Source organism: Acomys russatus, chromosome 25, assembly GCF_903995435.1.
Source record: "Acomys russatus chromosome 25, mAcoRus1.1, whole genome shotgun sequence".
NCBI classification, from domain to species: domain Eukaryota; kingdom Metazoa; phylum Chordata; class Mammalia; order Rodentia; family Muridae; genus Acomys; species Acomys russatus.
The window spans coordinates 34,423,637-34,443,373 of record NC_067161.1 but is presented as its reverse complement, the minus strand read 5'-3'; the positions used below and the strand labels follow the sequence as shown (position 1 = coordinate 34,443,373).

General features: G+C 51.2%; 1 protein-coding gene and 1 non-coding gene across 7 annotated transcripts; one reads left to right on the top strand and one right to left on the bottom strand.

Moving 5' to 3' along the window:
* Positions 1-303: 303 nt before the first annotated feature.
* Shroom1 (shroom family member 1) lies at positions 304-11,373 on the bottom strand. Of its 6 annotated transcripts, none has more exons than XM_051167692.1 (8): positions 11,212-11,370; positions 4,123-5,093; positions 3,983-4,038; positions 2,582-2,824; positions 1,832-2,392; positions 1,614-1,752; positions 1,197-1,472; positions 304-1,079 (listed from the first exon to the last, which is right to left on the bottom strand). In XM_051167692.1, the coding sequence occupies exons 2-8, from the start codon at positions 5,059-5,061 to the stop codon at positions 747-749; spliced, it is 2,547 nt and encodes an 848-aa protein (XP_051023649.1). In that variant the 5' UTR covers positions 5,062-5,093; positions 11,212-11,370; the 3' UTR covers positions 304-746. The 6 variants fall into 6 exon arrangements, with proteins under 6 accessions (XP_051023649.1, XP_051023650.1, XP_051023651.1 ...); XM_051167693.1 differs by having other exon boundaries at positions 1,197-1,469; XM_051167694.1 differs by having other exon boundaries at positions 2,582-2,779.
* Positions 11,374-16,669: 5,296 nt separating this feature from the next.
* On the top strand, positions 16,670-16,744 carry Trnaa-agc (transfer RNA alanine (anticodon AGC)). The gene has a single exon. It is a non-coding gene; the product is annotated as a tRNA-Ala (tRNA).
* The last annotated feature ends 2,993 nt before the right edge of the window (positions 16,745-19,737 follow it).

Below are 19,737 nucleotides of genomic sequence, written 5' to 3'. Positions count from 1 at the left end.
TTTTGCACCTTAACCTGCAGTGCTCTTCTCTCTGGACTCCTCTGCCTCCCACCAACTCTGACAGAGGGACTCGCCATCACAAGGGGTGTGTGTAGGGTTTGTGCTTTTATCAAACTTTTGTTGTCGCTGTACTAGGGATTGAACCTAGGGTCTCACACGTGTCAAGCAAGCACTCTACAACTCAGCTATATGGGTAGCCCTCTGTTTACATTATCATTTTATTTATTTATTTAGGGGTGCTTTGCCCACATGCATATATGTGCACCACCTACGTGCAGACCTGAAAGCACCAATTGGCCCGGGACTGTAGTTACAGGTGGGCGTGAGCTGAACAACACGCATGCCAGAAACAGAACCCAGATCCTTTGGAAGAACAGCAAGCAGTCTTAACTGCTGAGCCATCTCTCCAGTCCCCTGCGCCTTCCTTTGACATTTTATTTTGAGGCAGACTCTTCTAAGTTGCCTAGGTTGGCTTTTTAGCACCATTTTTACCCCCAGATAGGCCTTGAACTTGAAATTTTCCTCCCTCAGCTTCCCATATAGCTGAGATTACAGCTACACTCACCAGGCCAGGCAGTTTTTAAGACCTATACATTAATTCCCAAGTAATTACACTGTGAGAAGATGGGTTCTGGCAAGGCCTGCTTGGAGTCCTCCCTACTCCCTCCAGGGAAAGCTCTCTATAAGGCTCGGGCCCCAGTTGTGGGTGAGGCTAGGACAATACTCCCCACCTCCACCACCTGTAACTAGATATGTGTAGCCGGAAAAGGTGGTTTGCCCAGAGGACGAATCCCTGGGGCCCAGGACAGTCTGGGGAAAAGGGGATGATGACTCAGGTCGTTCCAGATAGTGTCCAGTTGGTCCTTAAGGAACCGGATTCGGTCGTCCAGGCTGCGCTGCTGGGATAGGATCCTGGCCTTGGCAGCTAGCAGCGCACAATAGGAGCGTAGATGCTCTGTGGGCAGCTCCCGCTCCAACACTTGACGCAGGGCTTGCTCCCGCCGCGCCACATGCTCCTTTAGCTCCTTAGCGTCCTCTTGCTGTCGCTGCAGAAGACGGAGTCGCTGCAGCAGCGAGGCCTGAAAACACCGCGAGAGGGCGCAGTGAGCACCGCTGCTCTCGGTAAGACCCCAGGCGGTAGACCTCAGGCCCCTCCAAACCCAGGCCCCTCTTCCTCCAACCTCAACCTCTTTTACCCTCTCATCAGAGTCACTGTCTGAGCCGGTCCTGGCCAAGGCGAGGTGCACACGGGCCAGGCGGCTGCCCAGCAGCAGCAGAAGACCAAGCACGCGCTCTAGATCAGTCATGAACCGGCGGAACCGCTCCAGCTCCCGGGGTGTACAGGCCTGGCTCACTGCAGCCTCCAGAGCTTCGAGGCGTCGGGTCCAGTTTGCGGCCGTTCCCCGCAGTCGCTCCTGCTCAACGTGAAGATCCTGGAGCATCTTCTGGAGGAGGCGGGCTAGCTCCACCTGCTGGGAGGGCCTAGGTACTCAAGAACTGGGTCAAGCCTGGAGTTTACCCAGCTTTCACTCACTAGCACGCCCCTAGCCTCCCTCTCCCCTGGCCCGCTTCGCTCTTCCCCTGCCCCCCCCCCCCCCACTTCACCGACTCACTTCCTTGGCCTGGATGCTGTTTCGTTCTGGGAGTCCCTGGCCACTTGTCTGGTCAGGCACAGGGTTGGGGCTAGAGTTTTCAGACCTCAGTGCCTCCTGGGAAGCCGGAGGTTCTTGGGTGAAGTGGCATCCGCAGTACCTGAGTTCAAAGGCAAAGTTGGATGAGTTTTTCTGCCCTAGACTGCAGAGACTCAGAGTCCCTAGTGCCTGTCGCTCACCCTGTCTCCATCACTCCAGCCTCCTCACAGGCTGGCCTCATCGCAGTCCAGACCTCTGCGGCAGGAAAGAGGCCATCCAGCAGGCCCAGTGGTGGCTCTGGACCAGGCTGGGCAGCAAGAGTGTCACTCAAAGAGGGATCCAGTCTGGCCAGCTCCTGAACCAGCTCCTCAAAATGCCGACTAGGCCAAGTTGGCTTGGAACCAGGCTGGCCCCAGGCCAGGGAAGTGTGGTGAGGGGGCCCTGGAGTCTCAGAGCCTGAAGGTCGCAGGACTTCCCCTGAGAGAGGCCCCAGGGCGTTATCATGTGTAGCTGCGGGGTAGAGGGGGTCAGTGGTCAGAGGCACAGCAGCGTCAGATGGTGGGATGTCATCATTTGTAGTCCCAGGAGGGCTACGGCTTGTAGGTCTGGAGATGTCCGCAGAGCCATTCACCCCTTGGCGGTAGTTGTCTGTTCCTGTGATCCCTGGAACCTCACGGGAGGGGGTCTCTGCTGAGACTGTAATCTGGCCAGCTTTTTTGCTTAAGCCATTTTCATACTGCTGGTCAGGGCTGTGGAGATCCCTGAAAGAGGAAGAACTGAATAAGAAAAGGCTTTGGCACAGGGAAGAGCTGGCTTTTTCAAGGAGTCCTTACCCACATCCTTACCACCTGGACATTACAAGAGAGAGATACCCATCCTCTGGCGTTTTTTAGATGTATATGTGTGAGAAGAGAGAGTCTCTCCATGCTTGGGCACAACAGGGGATTCACCTGACTGGGGGCCCCTGGGGGGCATGGGAATCTTGAGGGGATGGCGTCTTGGCTTCTTCCGGGGACACATCATCATCAGGTAGGGAGGGGTACGGAGTAGACACTGTGGTCTCAGAGACTCTCTGACCACAGCCAGATGGTCTGGTCTGGAAGACCTCTCCAGGACATGCCATGGCAGCCTCCTTCTGAGTCAAGAACCTAGAGGCAGGGACCCAACAGTGACCAGAAGAGAGAGCCTTTCCACTGCACAGAGAAACAGCAGAGCACGCAGGTTGCAAAAGACAGAAGTCTCAAATGAGGGAGGTAGACTGTCTTGGAATGGTTAATCCATTGTGTAACCTTGCATGTCCTGGAACTCTCTTTGTAGACCAGGCTGGCCTCGAACTCACAGTGATTCGCCTGCTTCTGCCTCCCTGAGTGCTGGGATTAAAGGCATGCGCCACCACAAGCAGCTAAAATATATTTAATTTTTATGTATATGAGTGATCTGTCTTCACACATACCAGAAGAGGGAATCAGATCCCAGTATAGATGATTGTGAGCTACCATGTGGTTGCTGGGAATTGAACTCAGGACCTTTGGAAGGACAGCCTGTGTTCTTGTTTTTGCTGTCGTTGTTGTAGTTGTTTTGTTTTGTTTGTTTGTTTTTCAAGACAGGGTTTCTCTGTGTATTCCTGGCTATCCTGGTCTTGCTTTGTAGACCAGGCTGGCCTCGAACTCACAAGTGCTGTGATTAAAGGCATGCGCCACCACGCCCGGAACAGCCCATGTTCTGAACCAAGCCATCTCTCAAGCCCCCAACCCCTAGTCATCTTGACTGGATTTGGAATTACTTAAAAGACACACCTCTGACAGACTGTAAGGAGGTTTCCAGAGAGGTGTCACTAAGGAAGGCAGACCCATGCCCATGCTGAATGTGGGCAGTGCCACCCCTTGGACCAGGTTTCTAGGACTGAACAGGAAGTGGGAAAAGAGACCAGGAGGAGCCTGTTTCCTGACTTCCCTTGCAGTGTGACCAAAAGCCTCACGTCCCCTGAATCCATGCCTTCCCTGCTATGTGGACTCTTTTCAACCAAGAGCCAAAACAGGTCCTTCTTCTCCACGTCCCCTTTGTTAGGAATTTGGTCACAACAGGAGGAAAAGTAATGGGAGGATTCGTGATTCTTTGTTTTGTTTTGGGCTTTTTGAGACAGGGTTTCTCTGTGAAGCCTTGGCTGTCCTGGACTCGCTTTGTAGACCAGGCTGGCCTCGAACTCACCGAGAACCTCCTGCCTCTGCCTCCCTGAGTGCTGGGATTACAGGTGTGCCACCGCGCCCCAGCTCCTGTGATTGCTTTTAAAGCAAGACCTGTGAAAGTTGACTTCAAACACCTTTGTTCCCGGAGCGTCCCATGTCTCTCACCTGGAAAGCTTGGTCTGAAGCAATGGTCTGGGCGTCTCTGCTCTTTGAGGAACAGCCTAGAATGGGGAACAGTGGCTTGAAACAGCAGTCTCCCAGATGCCGCCCTCCCCGACCAGCCCGGCATCCTTTATCTTCCATACCTGGACAGCGGCCACAGTCCTTTCTGAACCTTTGCTAGGACGCATGACCTCGCCTGAAACACTCTGACTCCGACCCACAGGCCTATGGGCATTGCCAAGATCCACAGACCCAGAGTCCAGCTCTACTGAACTTAGGGACTGAGTCTCCTGCAGCCCTTGGGATTTAGCGTGCGTTCTATGCTGCAGCTCCTGCGTGGAACAAGCCTCTCTCAGGCCCTCGCTTGGGGGCCCACCGCTCCAACCCACGCGATGCAGTTTGCCTGGCTCGGAGAAGCAACACAGCCTCTGCTGGCTGGCGAGACGCCCCCGGCCCACAGCACCCAGCGCTGGGACCGCAGGGCGTGCTGGCTCTGCTTCTCCTCCCTCCTGGCTGATGGAGGCAGAGCGCGTGTGCACCAGGGGAGGTCGCGCGGGGAGTGCGGGCCGCAGGCGCCCGGGCAGGCTCATGCGGAGCTCCTTTCGTTGGAAGGACGTTTCCCGCAGCACGCGCCGCTGCGCACCCTGCAGCCGCTGGCGGTAGGCAGCCCGCGAGGCTGGCGGGCTGGGAGGCTCCGAATTGCACGCGGCAGCCTCAGCCTCGGCGGCCAGCGCGTACAGCAGCGGGGTGTCCTGTCTGTTCAGTGGCCCCGTGCTTCCCTGGACCTCTGGAGGCCGTGGGCTGCTGTGCTCAGCGACTGTCGACCCGGGCGGCTGGGTCGTTGGAAGGATAGCATCTTGTGGGGTTTGGGATCGGCTACCCCAAACCACGCGCACGTAGTCCCAGTCTAAGTAAGGGAGGAGGTCGGTGCCCGGGGGCGGCGTGCAGGTCTCGGGACCGCTAGATGGCGCGGAGAAAGAGCTGTAGGCCGAGTCGGCGCGCGTGGACAGCCGTCTCAAGTCTAGGCTTCCAGTGTCTGGCGCCGGGGAGGTGCGGTCGCTCCCAGTACCCAGGGCCTCCATGGTTGTACAGTTGGGGACTGGGGCTGGCGGGCCTGGTGGGGGCAGAGAAAACAAAACAAAACACAGATAGGTTGTTGGGTGAAGAGTTCAGGTAAGAGCTAGGACAACATGCCGGCTCCTTCACCACGGAGAACCGGAGAACCGGGGCTTCTATGTCCCCTGTCTGGTCACACAGTCCCTAGCTCTGGCATCTTCCTCTTACCCCTCAATACGGTAGAGAAAATTTTGAGGTTAAGATGGCATGGGTGTGCTGGGCACGGTGGCGCACGCCTTTAATCGCAGTACTCAGGGTGGTAGAGGCAGGCAGAACTTTATGAGTTCGAGGCCAGCCTAGTCTAAAAAGTGAGTCCAGGACAGCCACGTCCACACAGAGAAACCCTGTCTCAGGGGCGGTGGGAGGGGGAGGCGGGCACGGCATGGGCAATAGGACTCGTTGTACAGCGCAAGTCTGGGCCTTGGGAACCTCAGTTCTGACGCAATTGCCCCATTCCCTTGCCAGGGCTTTCCCTAGCAGCACCTCTGCCCTGGCACCTCCCGCAGTGCTGAGAGCAGGCGCATGCTCAAACCCTAGTCCCACCCAGGCTGCTTCCTGACCATTCTGTTAGCTTCTCTGTGTGATCTTTCCCTGATAAACAATGATCAAAAATGTTCTGAGATCACAGGAGCTCAGAGGCAAGGCAGGAACAGGGTCAGCTTCACAATATCTGTCCGCACCCACAAGGGGCAGAGCCCTGGCTAGAATCTAGCATGCCTCCAAGGCCACTGCAGCCAAAGTCAATTTCCTAGAGGCAAACCCTGCCCAAAGCCCTTGCCATGGTCCCTCTTTCCCCCAACAAACCCCAAACTCCAAGTGGGAAATAAGTCACCTTAAGTACCATAAATTCCAAAATAATGCACTGGGTGGGTCTGCAACTCTGTCTTCTGTCTGATGCCCAAACTCCCTTACAATTCGCCCACAGGACTCAGCTTGGAGGTCTTGGAGTTCTTTGGGACCCCCACGGTGTCACTGGTCCCCTTCTCTGCTGTAACTGTTTGCTATTCCCTCCTCCCACTGCTACCCTTGAGCTTCCTGAGGACAGGCCCTGCCCTTATTTGTCACTCAGTGCCTGGTACCAGCCCTGGCATGTAGTCAATGTTAAATAAATAGCTGCTGAATGCCAAGGGAAGGGACAGAGGTGTGGGGAATCGATGTTAGGGTGGCCTTGGTAAAAAAGAAGATGGCTTCGCGTCTTCTCACCTTCTGGTTGTCCGTCTTTACTGGGGAAGGCAACAGAATGCATGAGAAGCCCTGGCCACCATGGGTATAGCCAGGCTGCCATTGCACTCAGGAAGAAACAGAGCCTGCAGGCGAGCAGGACTGGCTGGAAATTGATCCCTCCCCAGCGCCAGGAGGCAGAGCCAGGGGAAAGCCTGTGTGGCTGGGACTGCCTGGGAGGAGCTTTGAGGTGAGGTGTGGGGAGCTGGGACTCCCAATGAACTATAGTGTAGTGTGTCTTTCTTGAGCTACTTGGTGTGGGTGAGAGTGCAGAGATTCCGGTGGGACACACCTGAGATGTGGTCCAAAAGCGGGCCCTTTTGAGCTTCCTAGAAGCTTTGGAATTCAGGGTCATCCTACACCCACCTCTCTGAGATGCAGGATGCCATACATTACTGGAAGTGCGTCCGGGAGCATAAAGCATTCCTGAAATGGAGTGGCAAGCAAGCCTTCACTAGACTTAGGACCAGACATCTTGATGTGGCCATGCTGGGTCAGTCTTTATGCTCAGCCAGACCAGCCCTGTTGATTAGTCTTTAAGCTCGGGTTTGGGGATCTTTTTGAAAAGTCTTTCCACTCTCTAGACCTCAGGAGGGCAAGAAGCTACTGAGTGACAGCCCCCAAGAGAATAGCCCACTCTTCTAAAATATCTACCCTGGCTGCTCAGACACCAGTTCTTTCTCTTCCTAATTTTTCTTTTCTTTAAAAAGTTTAGTTTTGCCGGGCGTGGTGGCACACATCTTTAATCCCAGCACTCCGGAGGCAGAGGCAGGCGGATCACTATGAGTTCGAGGCCAGCCTGGTCTACAAAGCGAGTCCAGGACAGCCAGGGATACACAGAGAAACCCTGTCTCAAAAAACCAAATAAATAAATAAAAAGTTTAGTTTTTTGTTTGTTTGTTTTTGGCCAGGCGTGGTGATGCATTTGCCTATAACCCCAGTACTTGGGAAGCAGAGACAGGCAGATCGCTTGAGTTTGAGGCCAGTCTGGTTTACATAGAGAGTTCCAGGGACAGTCAGGGCTATACAAAGAGGTCCTGTCTTGAAAACCCAATAAAATAAGTAAATAAATAGGGTGTACGTGTGTGTGTGTGTGTGTGTGTGTGCGCGTGTGTAAGCCAGAGGTTAATGTCTAATGTCTTCCTCTTCCTCAATCTGTTTTCATACTCCCCCCCCCCCCATTTTTAAAAATTTTTTTTTTTGAGACAAGGTCCCTCAATTATGTAGCCTTAGTTGTTTCTACCTCCTGAGTGCTGGGATTAAAGGCATGACCCCCCCCCCACCCCATACCCCCACCCTCCACCCCCACTGAGACAGGCACTCTTCCACCTTACCCTCCACACCCAGCAGCAGTACCCCCGTTCTTTACTTAGGTGTTGAGGAGTCAAAGTCAGGGCCGTGCGCTTGTCCAGCAGGTACTGAACTTACTAAGTGAGCCATCTCCCCAACTCCTCTCTTCCTAATCTTTCTAAGCATAAGCCACCCGTGCCTGGCCGTGTTGGCCTGCCAAAAGGCAGCAGTGATGAAAATACGAAGATCTTTCCCCCAAAGGAGTCTCCCCTCCCCCCAGACAGGGTTTCTCTGTGTAGCCTTGGCTGTCCCAGACTTGCTTTGTAGACCAGGCTGGCCTCAAATTTACAGCGATCTGCCTGCCTCTGCCTCCCGAGTGCTGAGATTAAAGGCGTGCGCCACCACCACCCGGCCACCAAAGGAGTCTTTAAGGCTGAGATTGACTCAATGGGTCAAATGGCTGCTGAACCTGACAACTTGAGTTTGATCCTGGGGACCCATATGGGAGAAAGCGAACTGACTCAACCTAACGGTTGTCATTGTGACATGCACATCTGCATATTCTCTCTCTCTCTCTCTCTCTCTCTCTCTCTCTCTCTCTCCCTCTCTCTCCTACATACACACAAATTAATTTTTAAAAAGACAAATAATGAAAATTTATGTTAGTGAGTTTCTGTGTCAGCAAAAGATTCTCTAATCACCAGATTAAAAACAGTTTAAGATGGCTGGAGAGCTGCGCTGAGAGACCTTGCTGCACTAGATATAGTGCTTTTTGTTTGTTTGTTTGTTTGTTTGTTTGTTTGTTTGTTGAGTCAGGGTTTCTCTGTGCGGCCTTAGCTGTCCTGGTCTGATTTTGTAGACTAGGCTGGCCTCGAACTCACAGCGATCCGCTGGTACACGCTTTTAATCCCAGCACTTGGAAGGCACACGCAGGAGGATCTCTATGAATTTGAGTCCAGCCTGGCCCACAGAGCAGTTCCAGGCCAGCCAAGGCCTGTCTCAAAAATCAGACAAATAAACAAGTAAATAAACAAACAGAGAACTTGCCGCTTTTGTATAGGACCCAACTTTGGCTCCCAAGCATCAACAGGACAGTTAACAATCATCTGTAACTTGAGTTCCAGGGGATCCCATGTTCTCCTCTGGCTTCTTTGGGCACCAGACATGCGTGTGGTGCACATACATACATGTAGGCAAAACATACACATAAAAATAACATAAAATACATCTTAAAAACAAACCAAAGCTGGGCTGTGGTGGCTCACGCCTTTAATCCCAGCACTTGGGAGGCAGAGGCAGGTGGATCACTGTGAGTTTGAGGCCCGCCCGGTCTACCAAGCGAGTCCAGGAGAGGCAAGGCTACACAGAGAAACCCTGTCTCAAAAAACCAAAAAAAGAAAAAGGAAAAAAAAAAAAAACACCTTAAGGAACAGAAGATGACTCATTGGCTGACACTTTGGGTTTGATCTCTGGGACTCATATGAAAAGTCAGATTCAGGGCCTGGAGAGATGACTCAACAGTTAAAGAGCACTGACTGCTCTAACAGTGGACCTAAGTTTGGTTCCCAGCACCATCTGGCTCACAACCAACTGTAACTCCAGTTCCAAATGATCCAACACCCTTCGAAGGTATGTGCTTGGCCATGTGTACATAAAATAAAATAAATGCTTTTTTTTTTTAAATGTCAGATGTTGTAGTGCACATCAGCAACCCCAGCATACTGACAGTGAGATGGGAAGTAGAAACAAGAGAATCATCTGGAAGGTTGAAGGCCAGCTACCCTCAAATACACACCTAGCAGCAGAAACAAGAGAGACCCGGCCTCACGAAGGTGGAAGGTGACAACAGACCCCTGGAAGCTCCCCTCTGACTTCCACAAACACACCGTGACACTCAGGCCCCATACTAACAGGCACACCAAATAAAGTAATTGATGAAATTAGTTTCTATTAAATGCATATACATGCTGGGCATGGTGGCACACGCCTTTAATCCCAGCAGAGGCAGGCGGATCGCTGTGAGTTCAAGGCCAGCCTGGTCTACAAAGTGAGTCTAGGACAGCCAAAGCTACACAGAGAAACCCTGTCTCAAAAAAAATTAAAAAAAAAAAAAGACATACACATATCTGTTCTCTTATCGCCCCTAACTTGCCTCGAGGGTTCTTGCATTGGTGGCCCCAGAGGTTTCTGTCCATGCAGAATTCCCTCCCATGTTGTGCCCTTTGTAGGACCTGCTGTACCACCAGCCTTTGCTGGAGCCTTTGCACAAGCAACACGGAATTTTCACACTTGTCCCCAGAGGAGGGTTTGCAGCAGCATAGAGTCTGCTAGAAAAGTAGACTGGGGTCCTGGGGATGGAAGAAGGTGCTTGTCAGCTGAGCAAAGGAGTAAGTGAGCTGTGCTCAGGGTTCAGAGCTACTTAAGGGTGGAAACGCTAGACTCGGAGGATGAGGCAGTGCTTGTTCAGTCTGGGGCCTCTGGGCTTGTCTGCAGCCATGGCAAGTCTAGCAATGTCTAGTGCCCTAGAGTGAAGGTGGACCCAGGCAAGCAACTAGACCCAGGGCTTCAGTCAAAGCTTATTGGGGAATTCGAGGAAGACAATTTTCAGTGGACAAAAACCACACCAAGGCAATGTGTGCAAGTCCAGGGCAGGTGACAGGAAAGAACACAACCACAAAGCTAATCTAGAGTGAAGCGCTCCTTTCAAGGGCCACCTCCCATCCATCTTCCTGTGAGGCCACTCCTTGCCTCTGGCCTTCCCTCAGTACCGTGGAGGGCTGTGGCTGCATTCCCAGGCTCTCCTAGAGTCCGAGATCCTGGGTTAACAGCTGGATTTTAGATCCTAGCATCCTAGACTAGGCCTTGGTTCTCTCTGTCCTATTCTCTGAGGCAGTAGGTGACATTGCACCCCTATGCAACATCTGTTCTGCGACATAGCCTTTGATGGTTATATGGTCTCTTCTTAGCCCTGGAACGCCCTCTGCTGAGAACCCACTTCCAGGGGGTGTACAAAAACCACACCTGGGTACAGTCAATCACCTCCATGGGCAGAGCACATACTGGCGCTTCAAAAGAGGGCGAACCAGGCCTCAAAAGAGGGTTGGAGCGAAGCTGTGGGGACCACATGAGGCAACAGAATCATATGGAAAGGAAAAAAAAAAGGGGGGGGGCGCTTGGAATACTAGGAGAGCGGGTAGCCTCTAACCGCCCTTTTCCAAGCCTTCCCTGTGGAGTTGATGGTCCAGGAAGATTGGGGACTGGGAGGGACTAGAATTATCCAGCAACCAGAAGTTTAAGAACAGAGAGTCGCGAGGCGGACGCCACTGTGTGCTTTGAGTCCCTGCAACAGCTGGGACAGCTAGACAGTTCTGTCCCCTGCCAGGCCCCGCTAAGAGTAAAGGTGCACTGCTCCCCCCCCCCTACTCGCCCGCCCCCCCCCCCCCCGCCCCCGTCTCCACTGGACTCCAGGTCGGAAGGTCCAGACAGAAGAACCGTCCCGCTGCCTGGCGGACACCGCAGTCACCTCTCCGACCCTCCCGTCCGGGTCTCCTTCCTGGGAAGCGGGTCTGTGAACCACGCGCTGCCCGTTCCCTCCCGCCGCCTACCTGTGGCTTCAGCGGGAGACGCGCTCCAGGGCGCCCGCGCAGTGACATCCGAGCCTGGGGCTTCAGCTCCCGACGCCACCTCCAGTCTCCGGTCGCCGGTCGCCAGTAGGAGAGGCGCCACCTCCGACCAAGGGGGCGGGAGCCTCAAGTGGCGGCGGGCCAACGGGAGCCGCGCCCCTTCCTCGTGTGATTCTGCGCGTGGCCCTAGTCCGCCGCCGCAGAGAACCCGAGCCTGAGAGCGATCGCACTCGCTCCTAGCACTGCCGGATCCCCAGGCAAGTCTTCTGGACCCACAGTCTCCTCGGTGCGAGGTCAAACCCGCCCCGGAGCACCAAAGGCTCACCTTTAAAAAAAAAAAAAAAGAAAAAAAACCTGCATTTACTTATTTACTTACTTATTTGGTGTGCGTATGCGTGTCTGTGTGTGTGGTGGGGGACGAGGGGAAGGGGTGGCTCCCATGTGGAGGTCAGAAAACAGCTTAGAGGAGTCAGTTCTTTCCTTCCATCCTGTGGAGTCGTGGGATCCAATTAAGGTAATCTGGCTTGGTGACATAAACCTTTATCTACCGGACCATCTCTCCTGGTCTGTTCTCTTAAACTACGTGGAGGAGACAGATGTGCCTGGAGGTCCTGCCTCATCCTCTCCCTCTGAGCGGTGTGCGTGCTTTAGACGGTAATGCGGTAAAGGCTTTCGTGGCCAGACACTCTCTCTTCAGACCCGCATTTCCTGCCGCCTCCTGGACTCCTTGCTCCCCTGTTCCGTCTTAGTCCCCTTGTTTCCCATTTTCTCCCTCTACCAGAGCCAGTCCAGGCAGAGCTCTGAATACACTTATTATTCACATGGGCTGCTGGAAGTGGGGCCTTCACCCTCTGGGACCATCCCACCCGCAAAGAATGCTGTTCCTGAACAGGGCTGGTCTACAAAGCAAGTTCCAGTACAGCCATGGCTGGCTATACAGAGAAACCCTGTCTTGAAGATGGGGGGGTGGGGGGTGGGGGAACAAACTCCTGGACTGGAAAGATGGCTCAGAGGTTAAGAGCCCTGACTGCTCTTCCTTAGGGTCTGAGTTCAATTCCCAGCAACCACATGGTGGCTCACAACCATCTGTAATGTGATCTGATTCCCTCTTCTGGCCTGGAGGTGTCAATGCAGGCAGAATGCTGTATACATAATAAATAAATAAATAAATAAATAAATAAATAAATAAATAAATAAATAAATAAATCTTTAAGAAAGTAAGTCCTGCTGGGGCTTGAGAGATGACCCAGTGGATTAGATCATTTGTTGCTTTTACAGAGGACCTACCTTAGACTTCCCGCACCAACATAGAGATTCACGATCTTTTGTAAGTCCAGTTCTACGGGACCCCACAGCTTTTTCTGATCTCTGAGGGCACCAGGCATGCACATGACACACACGTGTGCAAGTAAAACATTCATTCACATAAAATAAATACAATTTTAAAAAACAAAAGAATGTTGTAACGGGGCAGGGGGTGGGGGGAGCACAAGGCTTTAATCGCAGCATTTGAGAGGCAGAGGCAGGCAGATCTCTGTGAGTTCGAGGCCAGTCTGGTCTAGATAATGACAGTCAGGGCTATTACAGAGAGAAACCCTGTCGGGGTTTGGAGAGGGGGGCTGGGAGAAAGAAAAAAGAATGTTCTGTCTTTATCTGCCACTGTGCCCAACTTTCCAAAATCTCTAAGTACCCACCCACTCATAGAGCTGCCCTACTCCTGGGAGGGGCTAGGGGCCATTTGATCCCTTCTGACTCCCACCTTGCTCTGACTTGACCTTGAGCATATCTGGGGGCAAGGGTGTGTCCCCTAATCTGGCATACTATGCCCTCCATGTTTGTTTTAAAATAATTGGGAGTCAGAACTTTGTCCAGGAGTCAGGGCTGCCAGGTCCGGCCAGCCTGAGGTCTCTGTTTCCCTGGGTCTTCTAGGGACAGAGGAAACCAACAAAGTCCCTAACTTCTGAGACTCCACCCCCAACCCACTCTTCTTCTAAGACGTAGAAAAGTGAACCCCAAGGCCTAGAAGTTGGCTTACCAATGCCAGTTAGGTGTTGGTGCTGCCAGGAGATACACTATCATTCCCAGGAGACCTCAGCTTCCTGCTGAACGCAAATCACTTCAGAGGCATCAGTGACATCAGGACACAACCAAGGCTGTAATCCGATTGGACACAGACAAAGCATGAACACAGTCTACACTGCAAGAATAAACAAATGTTTCCATCCTGGATAGTAAATGACTTCTCTCAAGTTGCTGCTTTTGCTTTCCTCTTCTCTCTCTCTCTCTCTCTCTCTCTCTCTCTCTCTCTCTCTCTCTCTCATTTGTATAATGTAGACTAGAGAGATGGCTGAGTGATTAGGAGCACTTGCTGCCCCAACAGAGGACCTAAGTTTTGTTCCCAGCTTCCACATGGCACCTCACTACTGTCTATAACTCTAAGTTCCAGGCTAGCCTGGGCTATGCAAGAAGACACTATCTCATAAAAAAATTAAAGCCTACGTGTCTCTCCCCTTCTGTGGCTCTGTGCTTTGTGAGACTTGGGAAGAGTTCTTTTCCAGAGTCCCTTATATGGGCAGACGGAGGCAGGGTTAGAGTCGCAGAGCTTACTGACTTCTGAGAGCTGATGGGGTGGTGGTGGTGATGGGGAGACGGGTCAGTGAGCAAAGTGGGTGCCACCCAAGCATGATGAGCTGAGTTTAGGTGTTCGGCATCAAAGTGAAAAGTCAGGCGCCACAGCTTACATTTGTTACCCAGTGCAGGGGACAGGGTGTGTGTGTGTGTGTGTGTGTGTGTGTGTGTGTGCGCGCGCGCGCGCGTGTGTGTGTGTGTGTGTGTGTGTGTGTGTGTGTGTGTGTGTTCCTGGAGTTGGCTGGCTAGCTAGTCTAGCCAAATTGATGATTTCAAATTCAGATTCAGTGAGAGACCTTGTCTCAAAAAATAAGGTGTAGAAGGGATACAGGAGCTGGGCGTGGTGGTGCACGCCTTTAATCCCAGCACTTGAGAGGCAGAGGCAGGTGAATCGCTGTAAGTTCGAGGCCAACCTGGTCTACAAAGCAAGTCCAGGACAGCCAGGGCTACACAGAGAGACCCTGTCTCGAAAAACAAAAACAAAAACAAAACAAAAGAAGTGGTACAGGGAGATACCCAGTGTTGACCTCTGGCCTTCACACACACACACACACACACACACACACACACACACACACGCGCGCACGCACACACACACACGCACACACCTGACAGAGGTACACATGCATACACCACACACAGAAATGGAGGAGTCTATGGGTTTGGCACTTGTCATCTAAGCTGAAAAAAGAAAGAACCCAGGTCCTCTGGAACAGCAGTTCTATTTTTGAAATTCCAACAAAACATGAATCATTGCTTATATCCAACTATCTGCTTAACTGTAAATACTCCCTCCTCCACGGCATTTTTTTTTTTTTTTTTTAACTTTCTGTTTCATTTGAGAAATAATCTCAGGATCAGGCTGGCCTTGATTTCACAACCCTCACCCGGCTTCCCGAGTGCTAAGCCATGGATGTGAGGGCAATTGGCTGGGATGTCTTTCACCTCATTGATCACCAGAGCTGACTCAGCTGATCTAGCTGGCCAGGAAGGAGTTCCTGCCCTCCATGCACATCCTTTCTTTCATGTATGACCAGGCTTTGATCAAGGATGTGAGCAGCTGCACTCACCTGCTAGAATGTTCAGACAAACGTCCAAGTACTGAGCCACTGCACCCAGCTGTTTGATCATACATACATACACACAACAAACATATTTTTTAAAAAGGTCTTTTTTTTAATTTTAAGATTTATTTATTTTATGTAGATGGGTGCTCTATCTGCCTGCACACCTGCAGGCCAGAAAAGGACATCAGATCCCAGGATAGATGGTTGTGAGCCACCATGTGGTTGCTGGGAATTGAACTCAGAACCTCTGGAAGAGCAGCCAGTGTTCTTAACCTCTGAGCCATCTCTCCAGCCTCACAACAGAATTTATTTATTTATTTATTCAATTTTTTTTAAATGTTCATTGGTGTTTTGCCTGAATGTAGATCTGTCTAAGAATGTTAGATCTTGGAGTTACAGACAGTTGTGAGCTGCCATGTGGGTGCTGGGAATTGAACTCAGGTCCTTTGGAGTGCTCTTAACCGCTGAGCCATCTCTCCAGCACACAACAAACATATAGTTGTTGTTGTTTTCTCTTTCTTTCTTTCTTTTTCTTTCTTTCTTTCTTTCATTCTCTTTCTTTCTTTGTTTGTTTCTTTCTGTTTTCAAGACAGGGTTTCTATGTGTAGCACTGGCTGTCCTGCACTCCCTTTGTAGACCAGGTGGCCTCAAACTCACAGAGATCCTCCTGCCTGTGCCTCCTGAGTGCTGGGATCAAAGATGTACTGCACCACATGAGGGTCTACTCTTTATAAATTATTATGTATTTTTAAATTGTGTGTGTGTGTGTGTGTGTGCGTGTGCGTGTGCGTGTGCGTGTGTGTGTGTGTGTGTGTGTGTGTGAGTGAGAAGGTCAAAGGTCAAAGGTCAATCTTGGACATCATTCCTCAGGAGCCAGCTACGTTGTTTTCTGAGGCAAAGTCTTTCCAGAGATCTGCTGGCCCTGCATCTCCACTGCTGGTATTGCCAGTATGAGCCACCACAGCAAGCTTTATTTGTGGCTGCTGGGGAATCAAACTGAGGCCCTCACGTCTGCATGGCAAACACTTTACACGCTGAGCCATCTGTTTCTTTCTGAATTATACACTCGATTCACTAAACTTGTCCTTGTCTTGTGCCTTTGGCCACAAGAAGGGAGCAGAAGGAGAATGGAGCTTGCTGCTCCCTATGAGGTTCTCTGCAGTCAAGACCTGAGTGAGGCTTGGTTGAAGGTTGGCAGTCCTGGGGTGTAAACAGCAGTTCCTTTCAGACCCACTGTTCCAAAGAAGGAATGTTGGGTGGTGGCATTCCTCCTGAATATACGTATATCATCGATTTATTTATTTATTATGTACATAGTGCTCTGCCTTCATGTACCCCTGCAGGCCAGAAGAGGGCGTCAGAACACATAGATGTTTGTGAGCCACCATGTGGGTGCTGGGAATTGAACTCAGGACCTCTGGAAGAGCAGTCAGTCAGTGCGCTTAACCTCTTGAGCCATCTCTCTAGCCCTAGCTTTTATTGTAAAAAAAATAGCCAAGCTTTCCTCTTCCATCCAGACTCACAGCTCCAGGCCTGGGATCTTCCTGCTCTGTCCTCATGTATACATTACCCACAGGTCTTTGCACAAAAGAAGACAGCCAAGGTGAATAAAAACGCAGACCTCTGTCTTGCGCCAGCTCCAGTGGATCCCACTTTGTTGTTCTGGGTTTCTGGCACCAAGATGAAATTTGTGCCCCCTGCACTTCACTGTCGGTCTCAACATTAGAAGTTAAACTCAGGGTCTGGAGAATGTAGCTCAGTTGGTAGAGTGCTTGCCTAGCATGCATGAGGTCCTGGGTTCAACTCCCAGCATTACATCAGGTTGAGCATGGTGGTAATACCCGTAACCCTAGCATCCTGGAGGCAGAGGCAGGAGAACCAGGAGTTCACAGTCATTTCATCGATCATTTGAGGCAGGCCAGGGATACATGAGACCCTTACTTAAAACAAGAAACAGCCTGGTGAGGTGGCACACTCTTCTAACCCCAGCACTCAGGAGGCAAAGACAGGCTGATCTTCATGAGTTCGAGGCCAGCCTGGTCTACAGATCCAGTTTCAGAACAGCCAGGGGTAACATAGAATACTCTGTCTTGAAAACCCAAAACATAATAGATAGATAGATAGATAGATAGATAGATAGATAGATAGATAGATAGATAGGTAGATAAGCCTAAGTGGTGGTACAGGCCTTTAATCCTAGCAAGTGGGACCTCTATAACTTCAAGGCCAGCCTGGTCTACATAGTGAGTTCCAGGCCAGATAAGTCTAAATGGTGTAAAAAGAGAAGAAAGTAAGTCAGAACAGCATGGGTAGTCTAGGATGGCAGCCTCCCAGCCTTCTCCAACGGCCGCACTGTTCATTTGTGTTGGACTTTGAGGAGGTGAGGTCATGCCCACCAAACCCCTCCTGCTGAAAACATTCTTCTGTCCCAGCTGGAACGCCCAGACCTCTGCCTGCTGAGGGCTTAGCTAACCTGCAGTCTAAAGGGAGCAAGGGTCCAGTTCCAGAGCTCTGGCCCAAGGCTGAGCATGAGGACCAAGCACTGGACTTGGCAGAGAACTGGGGGATGGCACGCCATGTGCGCGTGGGGTGAGCTTTGATTTTTGGCTCTGGAAGTAGAGTAAAGTCTCCTGAGATCACCAGAACCTTTCTGCTTTTACCTGAGGGTCTGCAGCTAGTCAGACTTCACTTTGTCTTTCAAAACTCGTGGTCCACATGGATTTTTTCTTTTCTTCCTTCCTTCTTTCTTTCTTTCTTTCTTTCTTTTTTCTTTTCTTTTCTCCTCTTCCTCCTCTTCCTTGTCCTCCTCCTCCTCCTCTTTTTCTGTCCTTAAATGCTCTATCTTTTTTCTTTTCTTTTTTGTTTGTTTGGTTGGTTGGTTTGGTTGGTTGTGTGCCTTGGCACACAAAAAACTTGTTCTGTAGACCAGGCTGGCATTAAACTCACAAGAGATCTGCTTACCTTTGCCTCCTGGGGGCTGGGATTAAAGGTGTGTGCCACCACCACCTAGCTGGCTACACATCTTTTTCTTTGTAGCCAAGAATGACTTTGAACCTCTGATCCTTCTGCCTCCATCTTCCAAGTGCTAGAACTACAGGTGTGAGACACCATGCCCACTTTATATTACTTTATATTATGCTGGGCTTCATGCAAAAACTTGTGTCCCAGGGAACATTTGTAAGATTGTGCCATCCATCCCAGGTGTGATTGTGAACACACATACCCATTAGAGAGAGAAAGAGAGAGTCTAATTAGTACCCTGGGACTTCAAGAAAAGCAAATAATTAGCCAGGTACTTTGGCACACACACATCTAAGCCCAAACATTGGGAAGAAGAGGCAGGTGGATCTCTGTGAGTTTGAGGCCAACCTAGTCTACATAGTTAAGTTCCAGGACAGCCAGGGCTATGGAGGCCCAGTCTCAAAAAAAAAAAGCAAAAAAATGACACAAGGCCAGGAGTCACTGTTGACTCTCCTGGCAGATGACCTAGCAAGACAAAAAGGGGTGTGTGTCTATGAACCGGGAAACAGTGAAGGAATTCTGGTGCAAAGAGCAACTGACCCCAGCTTCCCAGACACGGCGGAGATGAAGTCCCAGACAAGTTCATTGCTCAGCCATGATTCCTCATGATAGAGCAGGGACAAATAGGTGTTTTGTCTACAACTCAGTGTCCTGAGGGCTAGGAAAAGCCAGAGCCACAGAATAGCACACATAAGTTGGATGCCAGCAGCTGTTTGACCTGGAGATATCCCAGAATTCCTGAACTCCACTTCCTCATTAAAAAAAAAAAAAAAAAAAAAACAGGGCGTCTGCTACATACCTGCTGAGCAAAGGTGGACTGGAGTTTTTACTCCCTATGCAGATAGCATTCGCGCCAGTGCAGCAGAGCTCTGTCGGAGCTCTGGCTTACACAAGAGGGTCTTCTGTGAGTATTGCTCAAACTTTTAGAGCTCCTTACCCAGCTTGGCCCTGATCTCAGTCCCCAACGGTGCTGAGCATCTCATTTTTAGGGGGCTTGTACATTGTATAAGTACTCGTGGGAAAGAGTTTCTCACCAGGCGTGGTGACGCAGGTCTTTAATCCCAGCACTTGGGAGGCAGAGGCAGGTGGATCGCTGTGAGTTCGAGGCCAGCCTGGTCTACAAAGTGAGTTCAGGACAGCCAAGGCTACACAGAGAAACCCTGTTCTGGGGGAAAAAAGAAAGAAAGAAAGTCTCTCCTCCCACTCTGAGAGCCTGGTCTAGCCAATCTGATGGTCCTGCTGGAATCAGGGCCTCTTGGGTGATGTGGAGATGCAGGGACAAGTGAGACCCTCTCTCGGGTGGGGTCTCCTACTGTTGCTACGCAGCAGTCATTGGCTGTTTCACGACATGGCTCTTCAGCCTTCCGGTGAATTCTGTGAGCTACCAGATCTTTTTTTGCTATGCTCCTAACTATGATGTTTCTTATGTGGAATTTAGACACCTTTTCATGCAGCCGTGCCCTTGTTGGGAGGACGAACGTGAGGCAGACTGTGGTACGCAGGGCTAGAAGTTCCCTGGGGGAAACACCACCACCAGGCATGAGGGGGAGACATCTGCCATAGGTGCCTCGAGTTCAAGGAGGTTACCCTGGCCTTTGATGTGGCAGAAAACCCTCTAACAAGTCCTACACAACCTCAAAATGTGCAACTCGGGGGTGGGGGGGGGGTGGACAGGATAAAGCATGGGGGTGGGGGGCAGGGGGAGCGGGCCAGGAGTCCAAGCCCGTGGTTCAAAGTCATAAACACATGCTATAAAACCGAAATAAGGTTTCCCTTGATAAACAAAATCAAA

Excerpts from the sequence above, each read along its gene's own strand:
- Shroom1 (XM_051167692.1), bottom strand. The coding sequence starts at position 5,061 with ATGGAGGCCCTGGGTACTGGGAGCGACCGCACCTCCCCGGCGCCAGAC. Across the intron at positions 2,825-3,982 it reads CTTCAGACCAAGCTTTCCAG|TGGAAAGGCTCTCTCTTCTG; the intron begins GTGAGAGACATG and ends TTCTCTGTGCAG. Across the intron at positions 1,080-1,196 it reads ACAGTGACTCTGATGAGAGG|GCCTCGCTGCTGCAGCGACT; the intron begins GTAAAAGAGGTT and ends CGGTGTTTTCAG.